This window comes from Triticum urartu, chromosome 7A (assembly GCF_056163025.1).
Source record: "Triticum urartu cultivar PI428250 chromosome 7A, HENAU_Tu73, whole genome shotgun sequence".
Lineage (NCBI taxonomy): Eukaryota > Viridiplantae > Streptophyta > Magnoliopsida > Poales > Poaceae > Triticum > Triticum urartu.
This window is the reverse complement of record NC_141879.1, coordinates 119905932-119924834: the sequence shown is the minus strand read 5'-3', so window position 1 is coordinate 119924834 and position 18903 is coordinate 119905932. Positions and strand designations below refer to the sequence as shown.

Below are 18903 nucleotides of genomic sequence, written 5' to 3'. Positions count from 1 at the left end.
CACTTTTTTCTTCTTCCCGAATACACCATGGAAAAGGTGCATCATTGTTATATAGAAGGACTAAAGAGCCAGAACAACGCCAAAAGGCAAACAACTCCACGCTAATCCCTAGGATTGGAATCACGCCTAGTACAAATCGAATACCAAGGGAACATTGTACATTCTACTTTGACCTTGTATTTTAGAAGTCCTACACATGAAAGTCTTTTTTCGGGGATAGGGTTGAAGAGGGAGGGACTGGTATAGAATCTGAGCTTCCAGTGCAAAAATAGAAAAAAATAACATGGGCCGTCGGATCAGAAATGGATGGCACATATTCTGGGTGTGGGATTTGTACTCATGGTCACAAAATTTTGTGCAAAAAGGTCCCCCGATTCTGATTAATTCTGTGCAAACATCTAAACCCTCTTGCACATCTCCCTTCTATTTGCCGACTGCGGCGGAGATCCAGGTCCGGCGGGAGGCCGCCAACGTGTGTGGCCCCTCCCCCAACTACTCCGCCACCTAGCCATCTGGATCCACATCCTAGGCACCTGACGTCGCACTCCACATCATCGTCCAGGGCCTAGCCACCTCCGCCATGGTCTCCTCCACTGGAGCACTACCCGACCTTCACCGTGTTGGACTACGGCGGATTGGTGACTGGGCGGAGACCCGCAGCACGGACGTGTTCGAGATGAGTCAGCTGGATGGCCGCACATGCCAGGTCTTCTTCCTCAACCCCGACGGTGAGGGATTTGTTCTGAGATGAAGCTTATGTTCGTTGGATTCCTATTTTATCAACATTTTTGGAGTTTTAATTGTTAACTTGCTATCTGGGTGTCCATGCTTGATCTATACGCTCCGGATCCAGCAATAGCACGTTGATTAATGCATGACTTAGTTGTGGTAATGTATATTGCTACTGGCTGATGACAAGCTTGGCGTATCGCTGCTGGACTGCTTTCCAATCAGCTGAAGTGACGCTAATATGAACTTACCCAGTCCAGGGGCTAAATAAACTGAAACACTTATAGAGTTCTTTTGGTGTTTTTTCCCTTCTCCGTAGCAAGACATTGGTTTCATACAAAGGAAATCAGAGAGGGGAGCTCTCTTTTTCTTCAAAAAGAAGCTGTGATATTGTATCCAAAAACACAGCGGTCTGAAGATTACACAAAGTAAAATTGGCCATCATAACCATCTTAAATAATGCTCAAACTCTTGATTTTCTATGCAGAAAGCTAATATGTACCAACTATCAATACTTCACATAATAGATACTCATCCACTTTTATTAGTCAAGTCTTGATCTTGGTCAAGTACAATTAATGTTATTACTCTGGTGAAAATTGTCGTTGATGTTCTAATTCTGACAAACAATTAGTCTTATTGCGATGTATGAGCTGTGAATATATTTTGCCATATGGTATTCTTGTGCTTTTCTCTTCACTAGTCTGCCACACGTTTTTGTAATGCAGCACTCTAACCAGGCTCCTATCATTTATGGTGAGATGCTACTTTTTCCTCATCTACGAGTTAGCAAAAGAACTCAGCATCCATTCTTAATTGTGGAACACACACATGATTATGACATGAACTGTTGGTCAAGCCTAGAAATTTGTATTATAAATACTTTTTAAGCATTACACCACTGCTGCAGGTAATTCTTTTGAGTTACTCGACCGATGTTGGTATTTCACTTGCAAAGGATGATGTTTCAGTTCTGACAATTTTACTTATTTTTCATGCTAGTCACCTAAGTACAACATATCAGCTTGCTCTATTTTTCTCCCTTACAACCATTTAGCCCACCAAAAAACATAATTATTTTAATTTTCTTGTCTTCTGATGTTAACTATATAATTGTTCTTCATTTGTAGATGGATGATGCTCTGACAAAGAGAAGTATCAGGAGTACATATGGAGAGAATAACCGCTTAGCAGAGGCTTCCCTTGCATACAGCTGCAGGAGTGAAACACATTTGTTTGCACGATAGTTTAATTCCTTTGTTGTCGGTCATGTACTATAAATTGTCCTATTATGTTAATCATTTGCTTTGCATGTATGTGGATCAAAGTGGACCAGAAATAGAATACCTTGGTGAAATTCATTTTCACCGTCCTATATAGATGTGCTTATTACCAGAGATAAGCTGACTTTAATTTAGTGCTGCACAATTTGTATAAATGAAATTAGTAGCTTTCTTGTTTAATTGATGGACTCCTCTACATTTGTCCAGATATATGGTCATTTTATTTTACTTTCATCATTTCGATCATTGTGTCCATTTTCTGTTGCTTTATTGTGAAGATCAAGCAACAAGACTGGCAAGTATCTTTTGTAAGTTCAGAGGGTGCTTACTGAGTCTGGAGTATTGTAATTTTTGCCTTTGAGCCATAGCTTTCTTTCTGCCATATCTTTCTATTGTGTTCTGTTTTGGAAAATTCAGTTTGACCTGTACATTTACCACTTTTGTATATGAATCAGAAATGTACATTTAGTTTATTTTATTTTAGAGAGAACTTTCTCACGTACTCAAATATTGACATGCTTCTGGGGGATGACATCAACGACGTGCTCACTTCGAAATGGATGAGTGACTTGAGGTTGTTACTGTAAAAGTCGCATTTTATATCCAATTGTTAGAGGGGGCTTTTCGTGAAATGCACATTAAGTGGGAACCTACTCCTCCACCAGAATCTGTACCATTGATCTCAAATCCAATGGCTCAGATCGCCTTTTCTATTTTTGCACTAGAAGCTCAGATTCTATACTAGTCAGGCCCGGTTGAAGACCATGTATCAAGCCATGACAAGGTCTTTAGTGGCATGATAATATCTCAATCATATGCTTCATGTCGTTTGACTATGACTTAGCTGGGCTTATAACGATTCATGTGTGTTTCTTATTCGTGTGAACCGTCAAAAACACCCAAGTTTTCAAATCCTCCGTTTGCACATGCATTACGATTCGATTCCCTGTATTTTTCATATTCATGTACTATTTTTTTTTTGCTAGTGATATTCATGTACTAATTTCAGAACCTTACAAACCAAAAAGGCAGCCACGAACGGAAAGTTTCTAATCATTACGATATTCTCATGAAAATCATTTAAATGAAAGAAGCTCCAGTTGATCAAAACAAATAATCAGTTGATGAATGCAGTCCGCGAATGAACAATATTTTTTTTTAGGAAAACAAAATCATTTTCTTTGAGCGGTAACAAAATCTGTTTTGGTGCCATATATAATTTGGTGTTCTACCACGAAAAGGCCGAAGAGCTCAAAGCTAAAAGCTCACACGGTTGTGTGAGAAGCTTCCAAAGCCCAAACAGCTCCCCTCCTTCTTCTCTTCCTCTGGCCCCGCCGGCCGAACAAAGCACGTGCCACAGGATCCAACACCCCAGATCACCCGCTCGGCCCCATCCCAGCAATCCCAGCCGTCCATTCGCCAGGGGTATAGGGTTTATAGCCCCGCCCCGCACCTCCCTCACTCCCTCTCTTCCGTCCCCGCGGCAAGAACGGCGGCTGGACAAGAAAAAAACCAAAAAAAAAGGAAGAACACAGAGCATCACACCAATTTCTGCCCGCCCGACCTATCGATCGAAGCCCCGGATTTCAATCCGCAAGAATCCCTCGGGGAATCGGAGGAGCGCCGGTCCTTCGCCGTCCGGATCCAAGGACCACCGTTCGGCTGCCGCTTCCGGCGCGACGTCGAAACCCTAGTGGGGATGGCGGAGGTGTCCGCGGCGGCGGCGCCGGTGCCGGAGGGCGTCCTGCACAGGAGGATAGAGTTCCACCTCGCCAGGAGGCCGCACGCCGCGGCGGCCGTCGGGGGAGGCGGGTTCCAGATGGAGACCCTCAACCCGGACGCCGCGGGCGGGGCGGCCACCGCGGCGGCGGGAGCGGCCAGGGGCGAGGCGGAGGCGAGGAGGCCGGAGAAGGCCGAGGCTCTGGGCTTGGATCCGGAGCTCACCGTCGCCAGGATCTACCTCGGGAGAATTGTGAGTAACGCAAATTCGCAGCTCTGATTTGGGGGTTTGTGCTCTTAAAGCTGTGATTTTGGGGCGATAGAGCTGCTATATCTGGTGTTCGGACGCCGGAGTTGTCAATTCGGGTTTATAACATCACACTGTGATTTTAGGCTCGTAGTTAGGAAAAGACGCGCAGAATTTGCTTCACAGAATTGCCATTTCTTGGGGTTTTAGTATGGTGGGTAATGGCATTCAGCTTGTGATGCCCTTTTGAGCGCTGAAATTGGACTGCATTTTGCAGGGTGCTGGTCTGCAAAATCTTGGGAACACTTGCTACCTCAACTCGGTTCTGCAATGCTTGACGTACACGGAGCCGTTCGCAGCCTACTTGCAGAGTGGAAGGCACAAGTCTTCATGTAAGTGCTGTTGGAACTTGCAACTGTCCACTGGCTTAGCGACACGATAAGTGAGTTGACGATGTTACATCAGGCTTGTGGATTTCCAAGCTAGCAGTAAATTGATCTGCATATTATTGCACATTCTAAAGCAGTAATCCTTTAAAAGGTATATGGCTGGAAATCTAGGCTGTACCAATGCCCATATTACCACTACCTGAATAGGAGTATCATCACTCCCAAAGACAACAATACTTGCATTGTCAAGGCTCAAGGGTATTCCTTACACAGTATTGCAAGTTTTCACCAATTCCTCCAGCTTGAATCACGTTCGAATCGGGAAACATGTGCAGTCATATCTCAAAGTTTGATCAGTCAACCGTTATCATCCACTGGAGAAGTCGTGTAAAAGTTTGTCATTCTATTTTGTCAGACGATATGTGTGGATGAGAATGGTTGGCTGATATATGTGGATTGGTTATCCCGACCGATCATTTGAGTCACACCTGATGGAACAGGTATCAAGTCAGTTGTTAATACAATCTCATCACTGCATCGAATAACCGTGATTCAACATTATTCCTGGCTTGTTGCCTTGTGTTAAATTATCACCTATTCTTTGTGTAAACTTGGTACTTTATCATGTACGGTGCTTCCATTTTGATGTTGGGCATGTGGTTTGCACATGCATTATGAATAGTAGAGTGCTCCCTCTATGGCATTGTCTATTTTAAAGATGTAAAGCTACAATTACATTTGATGACATTCCTTTCTTTTGCGCTCATCTAATTTTGCTCTCTTTTAAACCCTTATAAGTAGAAAAACAACCAGATTAATCTATCACTCTGACCTATGACTACCTTATTAGTAAAAAAAAACCTTATAAGTGGATATCATGGTCATTTCACACTTGTATCTCTCTGGTCCATGAGTTGTTCCTTAATTATGCTATACCAAAACTTGCCTTATATTTTCAACGAGTAATTTGCACTACAGATGCAACGTCTTGTGAGGTGGTATATCCAGGTGACAGAACTTGACGGTTGCTCAAATGGCCCATGGAAATTCTAAAATGCTGCGTGTCTGATCAAAATCATATTGATTGGCAAGAAATGAGAATAAAGTGGACTGTGCCCATATGCAGCAGCTGCCACAAGTAGGATTAGCCAAGCTGGTGCAATTTTTACCTGGGGTGCACAAGTTAAGCAACTTCTTTGACGAATTTGGGCAACTGTAAAAATTATTGACACGAAAGGACTCACTTGTATAATATATATACATATATATATGTATATATATATATAAGGGAGGTGACTGTAAAGCATCATTTCTATAATAAGGGAGGTGTAGTTAGCTAGTGGGAATGTGGGATAATAACGGCACACACTTTTATGGTTTTATCCATGTACTGAAAGAAGCTGATACTGCCAACCCGCCACTCCAATAACCCACCCCAAATGTCATTTTTGTCACCAGGGCTCCTTTACATTAATAACTGATCCATTTACTGACTCATTGTTACCCCATTAGGTAGCACACAGAATTCATGAAACTGTGCCGTTTACTCTAGTTGAAACTTCAAACTTCCACTAGTAATACAACATTTGCTGATCTGTGAATCAACTAAAAACCCCTACCACTAGCTATTCTGCATTTGATCTATTCTTCTGTTGTAGCTAACAGTAACTTCGTACCCTACCTACAAGGTAGTTTGTTAAACACTATATGTATGCTATACATACTCTCTGTTTTCAGCTTTTTGCCCTTGCGAGGCATTTCTCATACAGTTGTTACTTATTCCTTTTGTTTCACCATTTTCAGGTCGTACTGCTGGATTTTGTGCATTGTGTGCTCTCCAGAACCATGTTAAGACTGCTCTACAGTCAACTGGAAAAATAGTGACGCCATCACAAATTGTCAAGAACTTGCGATGTATCCTTCCATACGCTCTAGCTTAATTGATTTCCTCTTTTAGTTTTAACTTGAAATTCTCCTGTCTATTCATTATGGAGTGTCAAAATGTAAATCTTTAACCGCAAATAGGCATTTCTCGTAGCTTCCGTAATTCAAGGCAGGAAGATGCTCATGAGTTAATGGTTAACTTGCTTGAATCCATGCATAAATGCTGTTTACCTTCTGGAGTACCGAGCGAATCTGCAAGTGCTTATGAGAAGAGCTTAGTTCACAGAATATTTGGTGGCCGCCTAAGAAGTCAGGTACATCATGTGCATTCTTACATCGGGACTAGTGATTTCTTGGGAAAACCTATTTCTGTTGTCTTCTGCTTTACTGCATATATATGTTCCAGGTGAAATGCACAAGGTGCTCGCATTGTTCCAACACATTTGATCCTTTCTTGGATCTCAGTCTTGATATTGGAAAGGCCACAACTTTGGTGAGAGCGCTTCAAAACTTTACCGAGGATGAACTACTCGATGGCGGTCAAAAGCAGTATCAGTGTGAGCGCTGCAGGCAGAAAGTTGTAGCAAAGAAAAGGTTTACAATTGATCAAGCTCCAAATGTTTTGACAGTTCATCTGAAGCGCTTTAGCCCTTTCCGTCCCCGTGAAAAGATTGACAAAAAAGTGGATTTTCAACCTGTTCTAGACTTGAAACCATTTATGAGTGATTCTAAAGTGAGTTATTAGTTCTGGACCTTTGAAATTTACCTTGATTTTCCACCAATTAGCTTATATTCAGTATTTTGCTATGATCATGTGTAGGGCGCAGATTACAAATACAGTCTTTATGGTGTCTTGGTTCATGCTGGTTGGAGTACTCAATCTGGTCATTATTATTGCTTTGTTCGGACTTCCAGTGGGATGTGGCACAATCTTGACGATAATCAGGTCTGGTATAAGATCAGAGTTTTACTCTTTTTTGTGTGGTTTATAACACTAACTTTACCATGCTGGCTCATGTACCATTGATGAAAATATTATTCTGAAACTATTGTTTTTTCCTTTTAAGTAAATCCTCATAGCAAAGCCTTGCTGCCTCATCGATTTGTTGAAGACCTTTGCTACCAGTGTTATCTTATCTTTTCAATAACTTGCATTGTATCACATGGTAGAGTGTAGATAGAACATATCTTATTGTTATAATGTTATGGCATCCTTAATTTTACAGCTCAGAGCTCGGTGGTCACAATGCATTGACCTTTTTGCTTGTTCTAATTAGTGATGTATTATCCTGTTTTAGTATATGTTGAATATAGCATTTGATAAGTTACTACTGTACATTATACTCGACTTGTTTGGGGAGAATCCTTCAGCTAGATTTCGAATATAAGAACTATGGTTTGGGTTCTGTTTATGGCTGGAAAGGAAACAAAACCAAATCCTGAGCCATATTGCCTGTTGAATTCCAGTTCTTGCCCTTGGTTAATTTTGCAGCTTTTATTTTTGCCGTACTGATTCCCAAGGCCATCAATTTCAGGTACGCCAAGTTCGTGAGGCAGACGTACTGAAACAGAAAGCCTATATGTTATTTTATGTACGTGACAGAATTGGGAACACATTGGGGCGCAAAGACAACAGCACTCCTAATCTGCCTGTAAACAACATGATCCCTGGGAAGATTTCATCTATCAATGGTGTAATGGAAGCAAAATCGAGTGGTCTGACATCACCTTATGCAAATAAGAAGTTGCAGAGTACAAGCAATGCCCATTCCAGCGTTAGCAGTATGACATTAGTAGACCATTGTTCAACAAATGCTGGCAAAGCTGAAACTGCTGCAGCCCTTCAAAACAGTGTCCTGCCCGCCGCACAGAAAGCCCTTGGACCTCAAAATGATGGTGCTACATTGTCAACTAAATCAAAGCAAGTTGCTTCAAGTAGTCATAAAGAGACATCTTCATCAGATCAACTGGCGAGCAGCAATCAGACAATGGCTAAGATGTCATTGCAGGAACCAAAGACTGGTGGTGCATTGGCCAAGCTGGGAAATAATACTTCTATTGCCTCATCTATGGTCAGTGGTCCTGCTGGACTGTCAGAGACAGATAAACAAACTTCTTGCTCTCAAACATGTTCCAAGCCAAGCTCGAACTTGGTTGGCACGATTACCGGGTTTACCGCGCAAACTTTCCAAACTAAGGTATCCTTTTGATGGTCACTGCTAGTTTTTGTCTCCATTTCTAGCACTTCATTACTTATGTTATCTTATGCGACTTGGTAGGATGCTGTTCTTTCAAATGGTGTCATCCCTAGCACTAGCGGTGGAGATCCAGTTTCAAGTGAGAAAATGAAGGACTTAACAGGATCTCTCAAGCAAGATGACCACATAGTGAAGGCTTTGACGACGAGCAAGGTATGCTAATGGCCAACAGCCACCCTTCTCTCTCCCTTGCTAGAGAAGTGTTTATTCATTACCCAGATGAACCAGTAAAATCGTGACTATGCTGCTCCCTTGCGCACAAATAAAATGTAAGCTTCATCATTTCGCTTAATGTGAGTTGACAGCTGTAATATGTTCTGCTCATACATTTGTGTAGAAGGAGAAAACCATACTACCAGGACTTGAGCAAGTTGATGTTGGAAAACAGATCTCCTCGCAAGTTTCCACGAAGGTGGTTCCAGGCGATTCATGTAATGGCAGAATGACTAAAAGGGTGGACTCGAAGTCAAAGAAACTTGTGAGATATCCATTAATGAAGTTATGGCTCCGGCCAAGACAATTATCACTAAAGCAACAAAAGAAGAAGCATAAGAAAACCAAAAAGCGCGTTAAGGACACGGCCAGTGTTGATTGTTCTGGTGACAACAGCAGTGAGCAGCAGACATCAACGTCAGCAACTGTGCCGCCAAAAACTGCAGGATCTACATCTCGTAAGCGGAAACATGCCCATGCCAGTGCAAGTTCTGAAAATGGCACCCAAGTATTCAAAGACAGCCAGCAGGTTGTTGGAGCAAGCAGTGCTGGTGCTGGTGATCATAACATGGACGCCAGGAATGGAAAGAGTCAAACTTCTGCAAATCAAGCAAATTCAAGAAACAACGTAGATGCAAAGAGGGGAGCCGCCTCCCAACAAGTCGTTATTCGCACAGAGGACTTGAGGGCAGAAGTTACCGGTGAGCAATTCTCTTTGCAGATGCACGCCCACTATGTGTTAACAAATATACTCTGCTTTTCTTCCAGTTTTAATCTGTAAATATGTTCCTTCCTTGGTATGCAGTTCCGTGCTGGGATGATGTTGCCGTGCCAAACAGTGAGACTAGTGAGTACAAAAGTTCGGGGAAGAAGAGCATTGGATATGTGCTGGATGAGTGGTGAGTTATTTCGCGCCTGCCCATAAGATATCTCTTAACTGATTCTGAACCCTGGTCTTTTTTGGCTGGGTTGCAACTGCTTCAAGAGACCTGAACTTACCACCCATTCGGTTATCTGCTTTCCAGGGATGAGGAGTACGACCGTGGAAAGGCAAAGAAGGTCAGGAAAGCAAAGGAAGACGATGACGACAATGGCATGAACCCCTTCCAGGCGGAGGCCAACTACGTGTCAGCGCGGAAGACGAAACAGAATTCCTACAAATCCAAGCCTTGGGACAAGCCCGCCAGACCGAGTCGCTAGACTTTGCCGAAAGAGATGACGCCCCCAGGCTCCGTAGAAAGAGAAGAGAAGTGTTGTTGTATCGCCCATTTTCTGAAACATGCCATCTGCTGTTCCTTTTTTTTCCCGCCTTGTTGCTCCTTTTTTCACCTTGTTGTTTGACTAGACGGCTCGAAATAGACAGCACTCTTGATCGGGGCCTGTATTTAATTGTGAGATTCTTTGTAGCGCAGCGGGAGTTCGTAGAACATGTTGCCGTTTTTCGCAGCATTTTTCGTTCTTGTTTCTCCAGCGACATAGTTATGATTTGTTATGAATAAACTTGTGTTCTCGTTTCTCTAGCAGTACAATTGTTGGTGGCAGCGCAAAGGGTATATATCTCTCTTTTTTTTGAGACAAAGGTATATATCTCATATGGTAGAAATGGAGAATGACTTTTGTAAACTGGTTGCACTTTTTTATCTCAGTTGCCGTTGGTTTGGGCTGGCCCAGGAAGAATCTTGTCTGCTGTGTTTAATGGCTTGTTAGGGCGTAGACGGTGCAGGCCCAGTTCACAACCTGGATGGAGGGCCGTGATGAGAAGTGACGGGTCGGACAACGCAGTAACTGCACTAGCATATAAACGGATAGTGGTATGATCGTGCGTTGCTGAGTTGGATCGTCTCATGAATGCGCGCGTTATCTCTTCCATCTGGAGATGTCCACCCCCAACGGGGAGAAGGCGGGAGCTCCTGAAGAGAAGTTCAAACTGAATGAAATTTAAGGCCAATTTCTCGTGGTTTTTGGGTGAATATAATAGCTCGCTTCGGCGCAAATTCAGGGGAAATCGTCACGCTCCACAGCTCAGTGAATGCAGGCCTAGCAAACCCAGGCGAAACCGTGGATCCTACGCTGATTCGGGCACAAAGGAAACTCGAATTGTACAACCATGCAGGTTGGCGAAAATCTGAGCACATTTCACACACGCATCTTCAGTAACTGCAAGCGTAGTGATGAACCCGTCCGTCCGGCCGGGCCAGGAGATATACATCATGGCGCCCCGGGATCTCAATCTCCGGCCAGATTTATTTGCCGGCCGGCCGGCCGGGACAAGCATCGTGAGGAGGCCCAGACATGTACATGTACGTGTACATGCTGCTGCCTGACGAGTGGATGGGAGGGCATATACCCGTATCTGAATGTGCGTCACGTGCACGCCAGTAAATGCATGGATATCGCTCCCGCCGTCACGCGCCCCCTGTGATCTCATCCGCCGTCATATGGTTGGGCTTGGGCGGCGCTGCTGCCTGCTGCTGCCACGTCGTCGACACTTCTCCGTCGATCTCAGCCGCCTGAGTTTCACCGTCGATCAAATTCCGTCAAAACCGCGAAAGTTTTGGTAATTCAGGCAAAGCCTGATTGGTCGCTGCCGCTACTACGAGCAAAGTTGCCACGAGTATCTAGTGCATGGTATGTATGTAAACGCACGTACGGGCTCCGAAAATCCATACGGGCCATGGGCATTGATGGATGCATGTATGTCGACATGGCTGGCCAGGTGGGTAGGTGGGTAGCAAGCACTGAATTCCTGATGATATATCCCTATGATTGCCCGATGCAATGATCGATCCAAGTATCCAACCAAGAATGAATGGAACTCCATATCCTACCCACTCCTCTGGACCGAAGATTTCAAATCATATATGCATCTCGATAGATCGAGCCGGCTGTAGAATTAAATCCCGGCCGAGACGGCGTACGCATGCATGCACGTGATGCGTGTGGATCGAGTGGACGCACGCGCGCATGCAAGTCGAGCTACGTACGTACGTAGACCCATGGAAATTATGGTAGAGCTAGAGATCCAAGGAACCCTGTATGCACACGTGTGATGAATACGCGATCTTTTTTCCTCTTCTTCAAAATTCTCATATCGATCTTTTTTCCTCTTCCTCAAAATTCTCATATCGATCTCGTTTCAAAGTGCAAAGCCTATCTCTACTCTCTGGTATGATTTGATGCGTACGTCGGCAGTCCAGACATCCGGGAGCGACCAATCGGCGGCACGTGGCGTAGTCCGGTGCATGCATGTGGATTGGAAATTTGAACCATGGCGTGCTACGGATGGCTTTGGACTTGGAGTGAGAGAGAGAGAGATTTATTGGCTAAGCCGGCCGTTGTTTAGGTCCATGCATGGGCGCGCGCGTACCGTGTACGAAGCACTGTTCACTAGGCGTAAATTAATGGGGTACTTGATCCCTAGATAGGGTCGTGTTTGTACGTGGTACAGTAAGGACTTGTCAACGAGATGCACGTAAAAAGGGCACCAACTTTGTAATGTTACTATTGTCGCCTTCTCCATATCCATCCTTGCTAGCTGCTAACCATGGACGACAAACGTAGTGCAAGTGACATCGATTAATGAGGATCGACCCAGCATTGCAAACACGCTTACAATTCCAACTCAAAATTACGACCTACGCGGAACAAACGAGAGAAGAAACGAACGGTAAAAAGACTACTATAGTAAATAAACTACCCGCTCCGATTCAAAATAAGTGTCATGGTAGACAATTTCACGTTTGAAAAGTGGCGGTTAAATTCGGTGTCCAATGAACGCGTCTCAGGAGCCGTAACACCCAATTAATTAGGCAGCCACGGAGCCACCTAGTGCTGTCGCTAATCATGTGACTGTGTACTGTGCGTTTCACCGTGATTATTAATTAACAACAGGAGTTGCGCACTTATTACCGTGGAGTGGTAGTAGCAAGTTGATCGATGCCACGGCATCACGGCGTTGCTTCTGACTCGACCGTAGAACGGAACTGTTGGAACTGTTGGAACCGCTCCCTCCCTTTTCCCGTTCTAGGGCTGTACCGTCCACGCATGGCTTCCAGTCGTGGATAGATCCGGTTTTTGAATTTTTCACATGGTGATGATCACTCCCCGTCCCCGGTGTAAGTACTACGAGTCTACGTACGTCTTTGCCGCTGCTCCTACTAGTAATTAGCCTTTTGAAATGGCCGAAGGTACACGCTCCACCTCCACGGCCGGTCGTGTCCTGATTACTTTGAACAAATGTTAATTTGAGCATGGTACAGCTTTGAGCAAAGGTTAATGGGTAATGGCCGATGGTACTGCTTTGAGCACAAATTACCGTACGCATGAGAGTAATCCCTTTACAGTTATGTGCGAGTGCCATGCATGAGCGATGGCTTTGTTCTTCTTTGCATCGTACACAAAGCTTTTATGTGTTACAAGCTGTCATTCTCTAATCTGCCCGTGCTGATCTGGTCCGTCGGATCCACAATCCAACGGCTGCGCGGACATAGTGCCAGGGCCCAGAAACGCTCGCCTATCCCTGCCTGCCACCTTCCTTTTCCAAGGAGCTGCAAGCCATGGCATGGCAGCGGCGCACTGCACTGCCATGGTAGTACTCCCACTATTCCCTCCCGCAGAGGCGCCCAGAGCGAAAATTCCCTTCTTCCCATGCAGCACAGGCGCAGGCGCAGCAGCTGTCACGCCGGCCTGCTCTGCCCGGCGCACGCGCACGCGCTCTGCCGCCCGCTGCACGGCCGTCAGTAACTCGCAGAATCACAGCTTCCATTTCGAAAACAGAAGGTGAAAATGGAAGCCCGCCACTCCCACTCTCCGGCCACATTTATTGGCCGGCCGGCCGGCAGGCAGACAGACAGGTACGCGTACGCGTACACTGCTGCCGCCTGATGAGTAGAGGGTGGTATTGTACTGGTATACCCGTATCTGGACGTGGGTCGCGTGGGCGCCAGTAAATGCGTGGATGTCGCTCGCGCCGTCACGCGCCCCCTGTGATCCACGGCTGCTGCTGCCACGTCGTCCCCTTCTCGACCGATCTCAGCCGCCCAAATTGCAGGGTCGATCAAACTCCATCCATCAAAATTGTGAAAGCTTGGTAATTCACGCAAAGCTTGATCGGTCGCTGCCGCGCGCTACTACGTAAGCAAACGTATACGTGCATTCCAAGAAGGAAAACCGTATATGCAGTGTGTATATGTACACTTGCTAATGAGTCAATTGCAAGAAACCACCACATTTGTGGCTAGGTTTGCAGTAAACTACCAAGTCGTTAATCTGTTGCAAAAAACACTGTAAAATCTCTTAACCCGTTGCAAAAAGCACTGAACAACCGTTTAGCCTCGTTTGATCTCTTTTCCGACAGGTGGGCCCCGAAAACGCTGACGTGGCATGACAGACAGGCAAACGGCGCCGTTAGGAACAAAACGCTCAAGACGCCGCGCCGGTCGGTCCTGTCGGTGCTCGCCAGACAGATCCCCTGCGCCCCCCTCTCTCTCTCTCGTCCCTCTCCTCTGTCTCCTCTCTCTGGCTCTGGTCGCCGTCGGTGAGAAGCCAGCTCGCCGCCGTCCGCCATGGTTTCGTGGAGCGACGACAACGAGGAATCGGGCTACGAGTACTCTTCAGGCGGCTCCCCTATCAAGGTCAGTGATGTGTACTCGTAGCTAGGGATCTCTAAGCTAGGGTTTCGGTTTGGGGATTTTGTTTTTCCTGCTCATTTTGAACTCGTGAGATGGATTTTGTGCGTTTCTTTCGTTGATGTAGATCCCGGCTACAATCGAGGACCCGAACTACTCTGGTGTTGACGATGAGGTGATGGTGATGTGTGAGCATGGCCAGCCGGCAAAGAGGCATGTTTGCTTCTTAGGCATTAGCACTGGGAGGAGGTTCCTTGCCTGTGGACTTGATGTGAGTGCTAGCAAAAATCTGTAGTTTGCTTATTTTGTGAAGAAACTACAAATTGTTCATATGCACTGTTCATTGTTCATGTTCACTGTTCACCTAGTAGTTTAGTTAAAGGTAATGTCATGTACCATACCATAGTGAGTGAGTGAAGTAAATGAATTGTTCATACATATAAATGAACAACACCACAGTGATATAAATGAAGTAAATGAATTAAATTGTGCTGTTAAAAATTAAGTACATAGATATAAAATTAAGGTATCCATAGTGACTGAGTGAAGTAAATTGTGTTGTTAAAAAGTATCACAGTGCATTGTTCATAGATATAAATGAAGTAAATGAATTGAAGTGAATTGTATTGTGCTGTTAAATGAATTAAGGTATAAATGAAGTAAATTCAGTGTAGTATGCTGTTAAAAATTCAGATATAAATGCAGAATTGTGCATGTGCAGTATACAATAGTTGTTTTGAATTGGAGTGAATAGAAGTGAAGTGAAAAAGGAAGTAAATGCATTTGTACTTGTTGTTTTGCAGGAAGCAAACAGCTGTGGTGTTGTTCAGTGGGTAGATGAGGAGTGGCCAGAGCATCTGCAGAATGCTCTTCACAAACTATGGCTTTTGTATGAGGATTGCCAGCGTGCTAATAGGATGGCATGTCTGGAACATGCATCACTTGTCCATAATCTCACATCACAGAAGAACAAGCTACATGAGACTTATGAGAAGCTTGTTGAGGATGTGAACAACCTACTTGATACCCAGGACAATATTCCCAAGGAAAATGAAGTCCAACAAGGTGAACATGATGAGATCACTCCTCCTTTGGACAACAATATTTCAGCTTTGAAGGAACAGCTGGGTGCAATGGATGCTGAGAACAAAGAACTGAAGCAAAAGGTTGACCAGTTGAGGAGCGTTCAGGTTGCCCAAGGTAATGTGATTAGGAATCTGAAGTTTGCTCATTTGAAGGAGAAGGAAAAGTTGAGCACTGAGAGGAGGAATTTTGAGTTTCACATTGCTGATCTTGTCAAAGCTAGTGACAAGAACAAGAGAAAGCTGAAGGACATCAAGGATATTTGTGATGAAGAGTGATTTGTAATCTGACCATGTGGGTCATTATCTTAAGTTTCAAGCATTGAACTATGGCTTGTAATGTGTGAACTAGTGGCAGTTTGCAGTATTTGAAGTAGGGTGTAGCCTTGAACTATGTCTTGTAAGCTTTGAACTATGGTGTCATGATGTTAACTATGTTGTTGACTAGAGTTGTTAAGTATGATGTTAACTATGGTGTCATGATGTTAACTATGTTAGTGACTAGAGTTGTTAAGTATGATGTTAACTATGTTAGTGACTAGAGTTGTTAAGTATGATGTTAACTATGTCATTGATGTTAACTATGGCACCCTAAATGATGGAATGAGGATATGTTGGATATCGTCGACGCCGAGGCACCGTAGATGATCAAATTAGGTTATCTTGGATGCCGTCGACGCCGAGGCACCGTAGATAATCAAATTAGGTTATCTTGGATGACGTCGACGCCGAGGCACCCTAGATGATCAAATTAGGTTATCTTGGATCCCGTCAACGCCGAGGCACCCTAGATGATCAAATTAGGTTATCTTGGATGCCGTCGACGCCGAGGCACCCTAGATGATCAAATTAGGTTATCTTGGATGCCGTCGACGCCGAGGCACCCTAGATGATCAAATTAGGTTATCTTGGATGCCGTCGACGCCGAGGCACCCTAGATGATCAAATTAGGTTATCTGGGATGCCATCGACGCCGAGGCACCCTAGATGATCAAATTAGGTTATCTTGGATGCCGTCGACGCCGAGGCACCGTAGATGATCAAATTAGGTTATCTTGGATGTCGTCGACGCCGAGGCACCCTAGATGATCAAATCAGGTTATCGTGGATGCCGTCGACGCCGAGGCACCCTAGATGATCAAATTAGGTTATGTTGGATGCCGTCGACGCCGAGGCACCCTAGATGATCAAATTAGGTTATCTTGGATGCCGTCGACGCCGAGGCACCCTAGATGATCAAATTAGGTTATCTTGGATCACAGTAGTAGCCACATTCATCACACTTATTAGCAAACAATAAGAAAATTAGGAGCCACAACTAACCAGAAAGTACTCAACCAAAATTAAGCCATAGCTAACTAGAAGCAACACCAAGTTTTCATCACAGCCCAACAATTCCACTAGGTACCTTACATGAAAGTACTCATGACAACCAGAATAAAGATGTTTAGAACATCAATAGCTAACCAGAAGCAACACAAGTTTTCATCACAGCCCAACAAGTCCACTAGGTACCTTACATGAAAGGTGTCATCACAACCAAAATGCAGATGTTTTAAACATCATCACCTCAACACAACTTCACCTGCTCCCTTGAGAACAGTTGAACCACTCAGACATCTTAAAGGATGGCTTCCTCACTCTTCCACTACCTGCAACTCTTGGGGGGATGAACTTGTTTCTTCCTCTTGGCCCAGCAGCAGTAGAGGAACTTGGACCAGCACCAGCAGTAGAAGTTGCAGTCCTTGTAGTTTTAGCTTTCTTTGTTGCCCTTGTAGCAGGAGGAGCAGCAGCTGCAGCAGGAGCAGAAGGAGCTCTCCTTGGTGCACTGGGAGCTGAAGCAGGAGCAGAAGGAGCTCTCCTTGCTACCCTTGGAGCCCTTGGAGCTGGTGGTGCTGGAGCTGCAGTTTGAGCAGCAGCAGGAGCAGAAGGAGCACTTCTCCTTGGTGGCATGGGAGCAGGAGCAGATACAGTTCTGGGTGTATCATCTCTCCTGTTTTCCTGAAATTACAGCATACAAATGTTTGAAACTGGCATGTGAAATTGTACAAAAACCTACAACAATAGTTACCTGGTGCTGGTTCATTCTCATAGCTAGGGCTGGTTTCAGAGCCTGCTTGCAACTAGTGTATCTATGCCCAGTCCTATTGCAATTGCTACAAGTGATAGTTGCCATCCTAGATGTATCCTTTGGAGCTGGCTTTCCAAACTTGCTCTTTCTCCTCTTTGTCTCTTTGTTTCCTGGCTTTTCTTTGAACACTGGTGGTTCAATGTCAGGGGTTCTAGTCTTTGGCCACAAATCAGGCCCAGGCACAGGGAAAACTATTGGACTATAAGCTGCCTTATACATTGGTTTCTTGAAGAAATCATGAACAAAATCTTCTGGCACAAGTCTTGCCTTGTTGATTGCAGAAACACCATGATTGCAAGGTACTCCACACATGTCCCACTTCCTATAACCACATGTATGATACAACAAGTTAACTGCATATGTGCTTTCTCCACTTGTCACCTGGAAGAGATCAGGTCCAGCTTTGATAGACTGACAAAACCTAGAATGATGTTTTGCTTCCTCTAGCTTCTCAGCATATGTTGGGCATATCTGCCACTTAGCAGTCTCAGTCTTTGTCCTATTTGCATTGAACTTCACTAACAACTTTGTCCCGATCCCATCTACCATGGTTCTAATGGGTTTGGCTCTGACATCAAGTATCATCTTGTTAAAACTTCACTTATATTGTTAACTACCAAGTCAGTTTTGCAATTGTTGTCCATGACATGCCTAGCCCATGTATGTTTTGGTATCCAAAATAGCCATTTCCAAGCTGGCTCACACTCCTTTTTCATGCCTTCCATTGCTGTTACATAACCATGCTCAGTATAGGAATAACTTGCATGATACATGTATTTCTTCAACTCTTCCCCTCTAAAACCAGCTGTTTGAAAGTTCTGATAAATATGTCTAAGGCAGAATCTTTATTTGCAATTGGGGAATACATTGTTTATGGCTGTAACAAGGCCCTGTTTGAATGAACTACAGTTTGAGAATACTACAACAATGCCATGTATGAAATTAATAAACAAAGACAATTAATAAGCAATGCAAGCAATGATTGGAGTAGAGATAGTAGTACCTTTTGCCTGTCAGATATAATACTGTAGTAGCCAAACTTGCTTGGCTCACCACCAATGGCATATTTTAATTGAGTAAGAAACCAAGACCAGCTTGCTGTGTTTTCCTTGTCCACTATTGCAAAAGCAATGGGAAATATGTTATTGTTTCCATCTCTTCCAGTGGCAGCCAAGATTTGCTGCCCTGTGGTCAACTTTATGAAGCAACCATCCACACCTATCATACAAGATCACAAGTAGATTACCAACAAATTATTGGGTGTGCACATATAAATGTAGAGTCACTAGTTAATTAGTAGGTGTGCACATACCTATGAATGGTCTGCAACCATTAAGGAAA

General features: G+C 44.4%; 3 protein-coding genes and 1 long non-coding RNA gene across 5 annotated transcripts; 3 read left to right on the top strand and 1 right to left on the bottom strand.

Annotated features, from left to right (window-relative positions):
• The first annotated feature begins 376 nt into the window (after positions 1 to 376).
• Positions 377 to 2106, top strand: LOC125521658 (uncharacterized). Its single transcript, XR_015611239.1, has 3 exons — positions 377 to 728; positions 1458 to 1485; positions 1860 to 2106. It is a non-coding gene; the product is annotated as an uncharacterized LOC125521658 (long non-coding RNA).
• Positions 2107 to 3467: 1361 nt separating this feature from the next.
• UBP23 (ubiquitin-specific protease 23) lies at positions 3468 to 10238 on the top strand. 2 transcript variants are annotated; one of them, XM_048688547.2, is made up of 11 exons: positions 3468 to 3984; positions 4256 to 4370; positions 6171 to 6281; positions 6393 to 6565; positions 6658 to 6984; positions 7072 to 7197; positions 7787 to 8449; positions 8531 to 8662; positions 8847 to 9423; positions 9528 to 9621; positions 9748 to 10238. In XM_048688547.2, exons 1-11 carry the CDS (start codon positions 3712 to 3714, stop codon positions 9920 to 9922), a joined length of 2766 nt encoding a protein of 921 aa, XP_048544504.1. In that variant the 5' UTR covers positions 3468 to 3711; the 3' UTR covers positions 9923 to 10238. The 2 variants fall into 2 exon arrangements, with proteins under 2 accessions (XP_048544504.1, XP_048544505.1); XM_048688548.2 differs by lacking the exons at positions 3468 to 3984; positions 4256 to 4370 and adding an exon at positions 4430 to 4867.
• Positions 10239 to 14286: 4048 nt separating this feature from the next.
• On the top strand, positions 14287 to 15900 carry LOC147958435 (uncharacterized). The gene is made up of 3 exons (XM_087536737.1): positions 14287 to 14355; positions 14477 to 14620; positions 15153 to 15900. The coding sequence occupies exons 1-3, from the start codon at positions 14287 to 14289 to the stop codon at positions 15708 to 15710; spliced, it is 771 nt and encodes a 256-aa protein (XP_087392863.1). The 3' UTR covers positions 15711 to 15900.
• Positions 15901 to 17012: 1112 nt separating this feature from the next.
• Positions 17013 to 18147, bottom strand: LOC147958434 (uncharacterized). The gene is made up of 2 exons (XM_087536152.1): positions 17503 to 18147; positions 17013 to 17432 (listed from the first exon to the last, which is right to left on the bottom strand). Exons 1-2 carry the CDS (start codon positions 18145 to 18147, stop codon positions 17013 to 17015), a joined length of 1065 nt encoding a protein of 354 aa, XP_087392278.1.
• Between the last annotated feature and the right edge of the window lie 756 nt (positions 18148 to 18903).